The 13,163-nt window shown below is 42.2% G+C and overlaps 1 protein-coding gene across 1 annotated transcript; it reads left to right on the top strand.

Moving 5' to 3' along the window:
• The first annotated feature begins 1,350 nt into the window (after nucleotides 1-1,350).
• LOC131503447 (coiled-coil domain-containing protein 71L-like) lies at nucleotides 1,351-12,585 on the top strand. Its single transcript, XM_058714918.1, is given in 4 exon segments — nucleotides 1,351-1,428; nucleotides 11,456-11,602; nucleotides 11,605-11,829; nucleotides 11,831-12,585. Coding segments are annotated over 4 exon segments (1,050 nt in total). The 3' UTR covers nucleotides 12,431-12,585.
• Nucleotides 12,586-13,163: the final 578 nt, after the last annotated feature.

The following is a 13,163-nucleotide window of genomic DNA, read 5'->3' as shown; positions in this document are numbered from 1 at the left end:
AGATGAATCCAGTTTAAGGAATTGTCAATGGGTTCCTCTTTCTGGACAATAAAATGTAATGTAAAAATTATTTTGTGGCCATAATGAGATCACTTTCCTCCTCCTCCTCTTCCTCCTGCCCCTCCCCCCCTCCTCCTCCTCCCCCCTCCTCCCCCTCCTTCCCCTCCTCCTCCTCCTCCTCCTCCTCCTCCTCCTCCTCCTCCTCCTCCTTCTTCTTCTTCTTCTTCTTCTTCTTCTTCTTCTTCTTCTTCTTCTTCTTCTTCTTCTTCTTCTTCATCTTTTTCTTCTTTTCTTCTTTTTTCATAAAGCTCCTACACAATAAGACTACCTATAGGCTTTTAGAGACTCTGCATGGCTTCCATAATATGTTCAACTATCCCCAAATTCTCAAAGGAAACATCTTTAGACATTTTTTAAATATATGTGTTCCATGATATGGCACACTTGAGTGAGAGCTTAGGGTCTCAAATATCTAGACATATCCTACTTTGGTATCCCAGCTCCATAAATACTGAGACTGGAAAAGGCAAGAGTTAATTTTCCATGGTCCAGATAAAGACAGAATTAAGTGAGATCTCCTTAGTAGTACCTGTTACAATAGAAAATTTAGTTGGTGCTCTTTAATTTTCTAGTTTCCTGAAATTGCTTTTTGGATTCATGCCCAGAATCTGTCTTGATGAATATATGTAAGAGAATGAAAGCCAAAAACGAACAATGTGACTCTAGAAAGTACTGCAACAGTTAACATTGAGGTATCACAAAACTCTGAAAACACGTTCTTCAAGTTCAGTCTCCAATATGCACTGAGAGGTAGGAGAAAACGGAGGTCATGCTATAACTCTTTTGTGAAACGTGAAGATATGTGCAGTAACTTATTATTTTTGTGAAGTTAGGTAATTGCCTCTGGATTGTGATGTAAACGCTGTTTCAGGTTGCACTTGAATCCAAAAATTCCTTCAGCAGACTCCCCTCCCACCTGATTTGACGTTGACTCAACCACTTCACCAAGAAAGATTTCTAAACTTTGACCATGTTTGAGTGTTTATAAAAGTTTCTAAAAGCATGGAAGACCTCATCCTTGCCTTCAAGAAACTTATAATATTTGAGGGTAGGAAAAACCCAAACACCATACAAAGCACAGTAAGACTTCAAGGTCAAGTTTCATGTATCAGGAGAAGTCCACTGAGCTGAGTTGATCAGTAATGGCATCTCAGAGGCATAGCACAAAGAATCTTAAAGGATGACCAAATTTCTAGCTGGCAGGCAGAAAGGAGAAGGACAAAGGAAACAAAAACAAATGTGTGGGGGAAAAAAGGAGGGGCAGGCATTCCAAGAACAGTGATAACAACCATGTTGGAGTTTGAGATTCTTCTACAACAGTGGCCATTAAGTATTTTTGACGACGACAAAGACTGGGTAGAAGATGAGGTACCTACATAACCCATCAATTCCATCATCTTATGTCAGGAGGTCTTGTTGACAGCGAAGAATTGGAGACCATCAGTTAGAACCTCTAGATGGTGATAACAAAGCAATTTGGTAGAAACAAAACAACGGAAAGTTATAATTCTAAGCAAACTTCTGTAAGTGTGTGAATTAATACCCAATCAATAAACAATTGAAATCCATGACCAACTTAAGACCCCTCTTGTGTTTCTCTGTTAATGGAACATTGTCTTCAGTTGCTCAAGTGGGAAAGAGACTCCTTGTCAGTCGTCCCCTCCTCAACGTCTTTCCTGTGATCCATTCAGCAGAAGAGGTTCTCAACTCCACCTCCAACGTATGCCAAGCCAGCTAGTTTCTCACCACCTTCTGCCTACTCTCGGTTTTCGTTCTTAGCCTCATGCTGCCTTTCCCTTCCCACCAAAATCCCAGTTCATTCTTTTCACTGCATCAGGAATGCAATCCAAAAATCCTGAATCTGAGCAGTTCATTCCTCTGCTTAAAACAACCCTCTAATCTCCACTGTACTCAAAATGACACATAGAATCTGTAACGTGACCACCAGACGTTGGCAGTCCTGCCTCATCACCCCTCTAATGCCATCTTTCCTCATTCTCCTTTCATTAGGTGATTGGGACCGTCTCTTCTCCTGGTTTCTCAAATTAGACCCACGTAGGTTCCGCTTAGGATGCATTTTGGTTCGCTAGATTCCTTACAGTTCTTGCTACAGGTCCAAGTTTGAATAAAGGACTTTTCTCCCCAAGAAACCTTTGTTGGCCAATCCTCTAATCGAGATTTTGTCCGCCCTGTCATTCCTTCTCATAACATTTAGTCTTTTATTTAACAGCATTTGCCACAAGTTGTGATTACACATGTACCTTTTGTAGCTGAGGTTTGAAACATCCTGAATATATGGAGCGTGCATGTTTGATTATCACTGTGTACTTGAACCTAATAGCACCTGACACCTAAGGTGGTCAATATGTATATCCACAGTGCCTGAAATAGGGGACTTTTAAGTATCTCCCGGTGTGCTGGACTGCAATATACATTCAAGTCTTTAATAATCTCTACCACCAAATTTAGTATTCATATACAAAAAAGGGAAGGGTCACCTCCTCGAGAATAGGAAAAACAGTTTGCCTCGTTGATAGCTTCTATGGTGTAGCTTACATTTTGACCTACAAAAGACCCCACCCTGGAGATACAGTTTGCATGGATGTCGTGACAACTATGAGGAAATCAAAACAAAATACAGTGTTTATTGAGTGTAATGTGCCAGGATTCTTTCCACACGTTTTACAGCATTACCAATAACCTCACAACTATACTGAACATAGGCGGTATACTTCCCCTTTACAAATTGGAAAAGCAAACTCTGCATTTGCCTACAATCTAAGATCTGGCTGGTAGAAGAAATTGATGGGACCAGGTAATTTAAAAAATCCACAATTTTGTCCAAGGTAACCTCTGGGAAATCAGAAAATGAGCGGCTTTCATAAGTGCAGCTGCCCAGCGCCTTTCGGAGGAGCCGTCTGTGTGGAGCCGGGGCTTTGGCGCCATCACATCTCCAGGATCTCACTACCAGGAGAAACCCCCATTGTTGGGAAGGGCGAGAACATCCATCCATGGCAACTTAAGGTGTTTTAACCCCTGTCAAGATAGTGCAAACCTCCAATGACTTCATTCGGTACTTCAAGGAGCAAATCAAAGCACACCTCGTGGGATTTTCAAAAATCACTCTGAGATGAGAAATCAAACAAGGAAAGTCATAGCAACACAAAGCAAGTAACACTTTCCAAAACACACCGCCAGAAGGGCCAGGCCATGGAGAGGGGATGAGCCCACATTAATGTAGCAGTGCTCTCAGGTGCAGAGCACATAAAACAAAACAAAACAAAACACAACAACAACAACAACAACAACAACAACGACAACAAAAACGTTAAAACACATAAGGAATAGAAAACTATCCACAATGATGAAACGGAAGAATTCCCCTCAGAAGAAATTCCAGGAGAAGTGACCGTTAAAGAATTGACCCAAATAGATAAAAGCAGTATAACAGCAAAAATTTAGAATAATTGTATAAGATTAATCACTGGGCTTGAAAAAAGGCATAGAAGACAACAGAGAATTTAGTATAGCAGTGATAAAAGAACTAAAACATAGCCATGGTTAATTAAAAAGGCAATGACATAGGGATTGATTTAATCACTGATACAAAAACAGATAAGCTGGAAACTTGGATGTCTATCACTGAAGTTAATAGTTATGCGATCGTAGCAATAGCTAATTCTAAAAAACTATTAAATAATGAAAAGCAGAAAGCTAAAATATGTCAAGGTTTAAATACCTAGCATGAGCCGTGCAGCTGTATAGTTTTTAAAAATTCTAGGATATCAAATAATATTATGTGATAGCCATTGTAACACATGCGATGTTCACCATTTCTACCTTTGCTCTTCTACATGTGGAGTAATACGCTATTGGGCCTTATAGAATATCTGAAAAAATGAATACTAAAAATTAAAAAAATTTTTGAAAGTATATGTTGCTAGTGAGTTTGTCATGTCAAACAAAGTTATAAATAGGTGTTATTTCCAAACCCTATTCACGTGCACTCTTATTATGGCTAGAGTCCATAAAAAGTTATTGCACAATTGCGATAAACATGATTACCAGTGCAATCTATTTTTTTTAATTCCATTTGTTCATTTATTTGAAAGCCAGAATAGAGCATAGAGAATGTACCCTGTAGGTTCTGCATTCTCTCCTTGATTCCAAATGTCTTATTTAGGATGCTACCATAAAGACGGTAAAACAATATTATCTGTACCATGAACGTGTAAAATTTGGTACACCTCACTAGTATTACAATTTTACTGATTAGCATATGTGTTTACAAATACACAGGTGTGCACTGGGTGAAGTTAGATGTTTCATGCTCCTATCCATATCATGAGGAATCCAATATATTTTAAAGAGTTAGATTCCAGTTACCAATTCTAATGTGGGATTACATGCACAGTTCTTGCTTATTTCTCACTTATTGTGCAATTATGAAGTAAACATAGAGCCCAAAGAGTAAATTCTTTTTATCTACACTTAACTGAACATATATCACTGAAAGTCAAACTTTGGCCTTTCAAAGATGACATGAGACTGAACGCGGAAAACCCAAAAGACTGCATGAAAACGCTGCTAGATCTGATACATGAATTGACCAAAGTCAGAGGATACAAAATCAGTGTAAAGAAACTGGTTGCATTTCTATACACCAATAAGGAAGCAACAGAAAGAGAAGTCAAGAAATTAATGCCAGTTACAATTTCACCAAGAACCCTAAAATACCTAGCAAGAAACCTAACCAAAGATGTAAAAGATCTGTACGGTGAAAAGTATAGAAAATGTATGAAGGAAAATGATGAAGACACAACAAAATCAGGGGAAAAAAAGCAATCCATGCCTATAGAGTGGAAGAATGAATAGTGTTAAAATGTCAATACTACCCAAAGCAATCTACACATTTAATGCAATACCAATCAAAATTGTACCAACATTCTTCTCCAGACTAGAGCAAGCAATCTGAAAGTTTTCACGGAACAACCAAAGAACCTGAGTACTCAAACTTATGTTGAAAAAAGAAAGCCAAAGTGGGAGGCAGGCCAGACTCTAGCCTCTCCTACGAAGCTGTAATCATCAAGATAGTATGACATTGGCACAAAAGCAGGCACATTAACCAATGAAACAGAATAGAGAACCCAGAAGGGGCCCCACAAATGTATGGTGAACTAATCTTTGACAAAGCTGGAAAGAGAATCCAATGGATAGAAGACAGTCTCTTTACAAATGGTGCTGGGAGAACTGAACAGCAACATGATGAAGAATCAACTAGATGACTTTCTTATTTTTTTTTAATTTTTTTTTCAACATTTTTAATTTATTTTTGGGACAGAGAGAGACAGCATGAACGGGGGAGGGGCAGAGAGAGAGGGAGACACAGAATCGGAAACAGGCTCCAGGCTCCGAGCCATCAGCCCAGAGCCTGACGCGGGGCTCGAACTCACGGACCGCGAGATCGTGACCTGGCTGAAGTCGGACGCTTAACCGACTGCGCCACCCAGGCGCCCCTAGATGATGACTTTCTTACAACGTGCACAAAAATAAATGCAAAATGGATGAAAGACTTAAATGTGAGACAGGAAACCTTCAAAACACTAGAAAAGAAAAGAGGAAAAAAAACCCTTTGACCTCAACTGCAACAATTTCTTCCTTGACATGTCTCAAAAGCCAAGGGAATGAAAAGCAAAAATGAATTTTCAGGACCTGGTCTACATAAAAATCTTCTGCACTGCAAAGGAAACAATCAGCCAAATTAAAAGGCAACTGATGGAACGAGTGAAGATATTTGCGAATGACATATTGGTAAAGGGTTAGTGTACAAAATGTATCAAGAACTTACCCAAGTCACACCTGGAAAATGTAATACAGTGAAAAAATGGGCAGAAGACATGAATAGACACTTTTCCAAAGGAGACATCTAGATGGCCCACAGACATATGGAAAGATGCTCAACATCACTTATCATCAGGAAAATACAAATCCAAGCCACACTGAGATACCACCTCACACTAGTTAGTGTGGCCAATATGAGCAACTCAGGAAACCACAGATGCTGGTGAGGATATGGAGAAAGAGTAACCCTCTCTCACTGTTGATGGGAAAGGAAACTGGTGCACCACTGTAAGCATGAAACCTACAGACAGCACACTGACTCTAAACGCATATCTTTCCATAATAACACTGAATTTCAATGGACTAAATGCCCTCACCAAAAAACATAGCATATCAGAATGGATAGAAAAAACAAAAACAAAAAGACAAAACAAGACCCATCTCTTTGCTGTCTACATGAGACTGATTTTAGACATGAGGACACCTTCAGATTGAAAGGGAGGGGATGGAGAACTATCTATCATGCTACTGGAGGTCAAAAGAAACCTGGAGTCGCCAACTTATATCATACAAAGTAGAGTTTATTTTTTTTTTTTTTTTTTTTTTTTTATTTTATTAACATTTTTTATTTATTTTTGGGACAGAGAGAGACAGAGCATGAACGGGGGAGGGGCAGAGAGAGAGGGAGACACAGAATCGGAAACAGGCTCCAGGCTCTGAGCCATCAGCCCAGAGCCCGACGCGGGGCTCGAACTCACGGACCGCGAGATCGTGACCTGGCTGAAGTCGGACGCTTAACCGACTGCGCCACCCAGGCGCCCCATACAAAGTAGAGTTTAAATTAAAGGCTGTACCAAGAGATGATGAAGGGCTTTCTATATTAATTTCAGGGTCTCTCCATCAGGAAGAGCTGAACATTTAAATGTCTACACACCAAATTCGGAGACACACAAATATATAAAACAATTAATTAAAAACAGACAGAACCTTGTTGATAAGAATGTGGTAATTGCAGGGACATTAATAAATCACCGAAATAAAGATGGCAAATCTCCAAAAGCATGGAGATTAAAAAACATCCCACTAACGAAAAAATGGGTCAACCAGGCAATTTGAGAAGAAATTAAAAGATATAAGGAAACAAATGAAAATGAAATACAACAATGCAAACTCTTCGGGATGCAGCAAGGGCAGTCCTGACAGGGAACAACAAACAAAACTAAACAAAATAAAACACCAACAAAAACAACAAGAAACATTGCTATCCAGGCCTTTATCAAAAACAAGAAAAGTGCCCAATACAAAATCTAACAGCACACCTAATGGAACCACAAGCAGAACAGCAAAGACACCCCAAACCGAGCAGAAGAAGAGGAATAATAAAGATCAGAGCAGAAATAAACAATATGGAGTCTAAAAGAAAACAGGAGAGCACATCAATGAAACCAAGAGTCGTGTTTTTGAGAAAATACACACAAGTGATAAACATCTAGCCTGGCTTCTCAAAAAGAAAGGAGAGGGGACCCAAATAGGTTAAATCACAAATGAAAATGGATTTATTACAACGAATCCCTCAGAAATTCAAGCAATCATCAGGAAACACTATAAAATCTTCTACGACAAGAAACCTGACAACCTGGAAGAAATGGACAAACGCCTCCATACCCACACACTTCCAAAACTCAAACGGCAAGAAATAGAAAATGTGAACGCACCCATAACTAGTGAGATAATTGAATCAGTTATCAAAAATCTCCCAATATATAAGAGTCCTGGACCAGGTGGCTTCCCTGGCGAATTCTAGCAGACATTTAAAGCAGAGATAATAGCTATCCTTCCCAAGCTGTTCCAAAAAATGGAAATGAAAGGATACTTCCAGACTCATTTTATGAAGCCAGCACTACTTTGATTCCCAAACCAGACAGAGACACAGAAAAAAAGGAGAATTACGGGCCAATATCCCTGATGAATAGGGGTGCAAAAATTCTCAACAAGATACTAGCAAATCACATTCAAAAGCATATAGAAAGTATTATGCAACACAATCAAGTTGGATTCATTCCTGGCCTGCAGGGCTAGTGCCATATTCACAAATCAATCATTGTGCTACATCACATTAATGAAAGAAAAGATAAGAACCATAGTCCACTGTCATTAGGTGCAGAAAAAAGTATATGAGAAAATACAGCTTCTATACTTAATACAAACCCTCAAGAAAGTTGGGATAGAAGGAATCTACTTTAAACATCATAAAAGCCATTTATGAGAAGCCCACAGTAAATATCGTCCTCAATGGGGAAAAACTGAGAGCATTCCCCGTGAGATCAGGAACAAGACAGACATGTCCACTCTCACCCCGGTTGTTGAACATAGTGTGGGAAGGCTTAGCATCAGTAATCAGACAGTAAATGAAATTAAAGGTATCATCACTTGCAAAGATGAAGTCAAACTTCCACTTTTTGCAGATGGCATGACACTATACATGGAAACTCCTACAGACTCCATCAAAAGTACTCTAGCGCTGATGCATGAATTTAGCAATGTTGCAGGGTACAAAATCAATGTATAAAAATTGTTTGTGTTTTATACACCAATTGTGAAGCAACAGAAAGAGAAATAAAGAAAAGAAACACACTGACAATGCACCAAGAGTCATAAAATACATGAATAAACCTAACCAAATTTGTAAAAGATCTGTATGCTGAAAACCATAGAAAGCTTGTGAAGGACATTGAAGAAGATACAGAGAAAGCGAAAAACTTTCCATGCTCGTGGATTGGAAGAATAAATATTGGCGACATGTCAATACGACCCAACGCAGTCCTCACATTATATGCAGTCCCAATCACATTGCACCAGCATTCTTCTCCAAGCTGGAACAAGCAATCACAAAATGTGTATGGAAACACAAAAGACCCTGAATAGCCAAAGTAATACTGAAGAAGAAAACCAAAGTGAGAGGCACCACAATGCCAGACTTTAGCCACTACCGCAAAGCTATAACCATCAAGACAGCATGGTATTGGCACAGAAACAAACACATCGACTTAATGGCATAGAACAGAGACCCCAGAATTAGACCCACATACGTATGGCCAACTAATCTTTGACAGAGCAGGAGAGAATATCCAATGGAAAAAAGGACAGCATCCATTTAACAAATGGTGCTGAGATAAGTGGACAGCAACACGCAGAAGAATGAAACTCGACCACTTTCTTACACCACTCACAAAAATAAACTCACAATGGATGAAGGGCATGAATGTGAGACAGGAAACCATCAAACCCTTGAGGAGAAAGCAGGAAAAATCGTCTTTGACCTCACCGTCAGCAAGTTCTTACTTGACACATCTCCAAAGGCAAGGGAACTAAAAGCAAAAATGAACCATCAGGACCTCATCGAAATAAAAATCTCCTCCACAGGGAAGGAAACAATCAACAAAACTAAAAGGCAACTGACGGAATGGGAAAAGATGTGTGCAAAAGTCATACTGGATAATTGGCTAGTATCCAAAACCTATCAAAAGAACTCACCAACTCCACACCCGGGAAACAAAGAATCCAGGGAAGAAACGGGCAGAAGACTTGAACAGACACTGTTCTAAAAAAGACATCCAGATTGTCAAGAGACACATGAAAAGATGCTCAACAGCACTCCTCGTCGGGGAAATCCAAATCAAAACCGCACTGAGATACCACCTCATGCCAGTCAGAGTGGCTACAGTGAGCAAATTAGAAGACTATAGATGCTGGTGAGGATGTGGAGGAACAGGAACCCTCTTGCACTGTTGGTGGGAATGCAACCTGGTGCAGCCGCTCTGGAAACCAGTGTGGAGGTTCCTCAAATCGTTAAAAATAGATCAACCAGAAGACCCAGTAATAGCACTACTAGGAATTTACCCAAGGGGTACAGGAGTGCTGAGACATAGGGGCACATGTACTCCAATGTTTATAGCACTACTTTCAACAACAGCCAAACTATGGAAAGAGCCTAGCTGTCCATCAACTGACAAGTGGATAAAGAAGTTGTGGTTTATGTATATACAATGGAATACTACTTGGCCATGAGAAAGAATGAAACCCGGCCATTTGTGGCAACGTGGATGGAACTGGGGGGTATGACGCTACGTGAAATAAGTCAGGCAGAGAAAGACAGATACCTTATGTTTTCATCCATGTGTGGATCCTGAGAAACTTAGCAGAAGACCATGGGCGAGGTGATGGGGGGAAAATGTTATAGAGAGGGAGGGAGGCAAACCATAAGAGACTCTTCAATACTGATAACAGACTGAGGGTTGACGTGGGGTTGGGGAGAGGGGAAAGTGGGTGACGGGCATTGAGGAGGGCCCCTGTTGGGATGAACACTGGGTGTTGCATGGAAACCAATTGGAAAATAAATTACATTTAATGAAAAAGGAAATCCAGGGGTTGCTCTTACTGAATATGAGGATAGCTTTCCATTTTCAGCACTTTATGAGCGTGAGGTAGTAGTAGCTTAAGCTGCATAGATGAAAGTTTTGTTTGTGTGTTTAAGAAAAGGAGTTGAATAAAGACAGAGGCCTGTCACATGTATCACGTTGACCTTGGCAAGTTTCTCTTCTAATTGTTACCGTGACTTATCACTCTAAGTGATTCACATAGTTTGGAGTCAACCTTTCATGCGGAAGTGGATTTCAATTGATCGTGGTAGGTGGTCCTTGTAGTATTTTGTGAATGAATTATGTGGTGATGATGGATGGACTATGCTGGTTGCTTTCAAAAGCACTTACACGGACGGTGTAACACATTTTCTACCCTTCGAATCCCATACGGTCTCTTACTACCTTGTGTATGACTTACCTGAAATATCATGAATTGGTAGGTAGTGAATAGGTTTTAGTGGCACTGAATGCCCTACTGGCCACTCACACAGAATTCGTTGACGCTTTGCTCTTAAGCACACAACGACTCGGTCTTCCCTAAGCTGCATGAAAGTGAGCATGGATACTAACTAGGCCAACTGTTTGCTGCTGCTGTGAAGAACAGCCTCTTGAACTGTGAGCTGTAGCAACACAGGTATGGAACCCTAAGCAAGGAACAGTATATCGGTGTTCTTTGAAAGGGTAGAGTAGTTATTTCAATTTGGCTTTCAGTGTGTTGCATGACAAGGCATTTAATTAGCTAAAACCCTCATAGAGTCATGTTTGATTGCAAGTTGTGTGTACTCTCCACCGCTAAGTGTCATTTCATGTTAGATGGAATTAATGGAGGCTGAAGCACCCGTCATTCACCTCTAGGACAACCCTCTTGAACTCGTGAAGAATTATGGGCCTTCTCAGGTAAGATTACGTGCAGGTCTTTCTCAAGGGCATAATCTGAAACACAGCCAAACCTAAGGCAGCTTTGGGCAGCCCACCTTGATAAGATATGCAGACATTGTGACCTCACAAAGCGCCTGGTCTCCTAGCAACTGCGGTGTAACTCTCACAGCCTGCCGCCTGATTTGGCTTCATGGTAGGAAATTCATTAGGGTCCTGAGGCGGCCGCGAAACCTGGCAAGTGCGGCGGCCCCTAGCGGCCTCACATCCTGAGCAGCATGAAGAGGCGGAGGCGCTGGCCCCTGGCGGCCCTGGCCCCGGCCTTTGGGGGAGGAGCCTCTAGCGCTGCAGGAGGGGCCGCGCTGGAGCCACCTGAGGAGAGGGTGGTGTACATGCGGTGGCAACCGTCCAACTGTCGCCTGCACACAGCACCAAGGCGCTGATCGACGCTTTCAAGCTATTCCTGCCCCATAGCACGGAGTTCAGGAGCTCCGACGCGGAGCTCTGGAGCTACCTCTGCCGCCTCAAGCACCAGTTCTCCCCCCACATCCTGCGCAGCAAGGACGTCTATGGCTACCTCCCTCCTGACCCTGGCCCTGGACCCCCGGCACCAGCCCCCCGAGGCCCACCTCCAGACGAGCCCGCCAGCTGCCAGGCAGAGGGGCCACGGAGCCCGGACGGTGGCGGTCAGCCAGAGGAAGGTGCCGCCCCCGCCTCCGCCGTCCCGCGAGGATAGCAGCCCCCGCAAGCCCGCGGCCTCCTGGCCCTACTCCGGGGTCCGCACCCTGGAGGAGAGTGGGAGGGCGGCCACCCCGACGTTGACCACCTTCCCCACCATTCGCGTAGTAGGCGACATGTGGGTCGAGAGCAGCCTGCCAGAAGCGCTACGCCAGGCGCGCCAAGTCCTGGGAGTGAACCTGGAACCCGTGGTGAGACTCCGCCGCTTCCCAGTGCCTGGACTTGAGATGCGGGCCACCGCCGCACGACCTCTCAGCCCCAGGACGGGTTGTGCCTGGAGGGATGAACCAGGGACAGCCGGGACCGCGTCCTCTAGTGCACTTTACAGGAGAAGAAGCACAAGATGGTCCTGGCCTGCGCCCCAGGGATGCGGCGCCGCCTTCTGGGACTCCGGGGCAGCTGTGCCCCTCTGCTGCCTCCCAGCACCAGGTCTGCGGAGGGAGGAGACCCCTGGACCGCAAGGGAGGTCCCCTTTCTTCCTAACCCCAGATTGAGATGTCTCCAGGACTGTAGGGGCAGATCCATGTTCTCTCTTGTTCCCTCATTGGTCTGAAGTCGTCAGAAGAAGCCATTCCACCCCCACCCCCTCCAAAGGAATTTGGTTCCATGCTTGTGTAATAAAGCTAGAATTCCCTTGCTGTTCACCCACCTCTGGCTCCTCCCGCCTCATTTTCTTTCTTTGTCTCCTTTTTTGACTGCCACTCTTTCTGGACGAAAGATCGAATATGTGTGGAAAGTTGTTGCAATAGTTGGTATTCTCAATACCAATGGCAATAGTGGGTATTCTGAGTCCCACACCTTTCCGAGTTAACTGGATTCCAACGCTTTGACCAAGGATATTTTCGAAGAATTTCTAAGAAATTCAAGCGTATCACTGTTAATAATGTAAGGATTTGTATGGCTTTGAATGTCATGGGCTCGGTGATTACTAACCAAAAGATTCAAAGTTCAACTGTGTACACATTCTTAAGACGTTTCTAAAGATTTTATATTGAAATGTAATGTTTATGTTTACTGAGCTCCTAAAGGAAATGGTAGACACTCGGGAAGTTTTGTTGAGTAAAATTAACTTGGGAAATTCTTTATAATTGGGTAAAATTGAAAGTGCATTGAGAAACCACACGGTTTCTATTAAAAACCAATGAGTGATTTTCAATAAATAAATAACTAAATGAATGAATGAATAAATATATAAATGAATGAATGAATGAATAAATAAATAAATAA

This window comes from Neofelis nebulosa, chromosome Y (assembly GCF_028018385.1).
Source record: "Neofelis nebulosa isolate mNeoNeb1 chromosome Y, mNeoNeb1.pri, whole genome shotgun sequence".
Classification (NCBI taxonomy): Eukaryota; Metazoa; Chordata; class Mammalia; order Carnivora; family Felidae; genus Neofelis; species Neofelis nebulosa.
The sequence above is the reverse complement of the archived record's forward strand: the minus strand, read 5'-3'. Positions and strand labels throughout refer to the sequence as shown.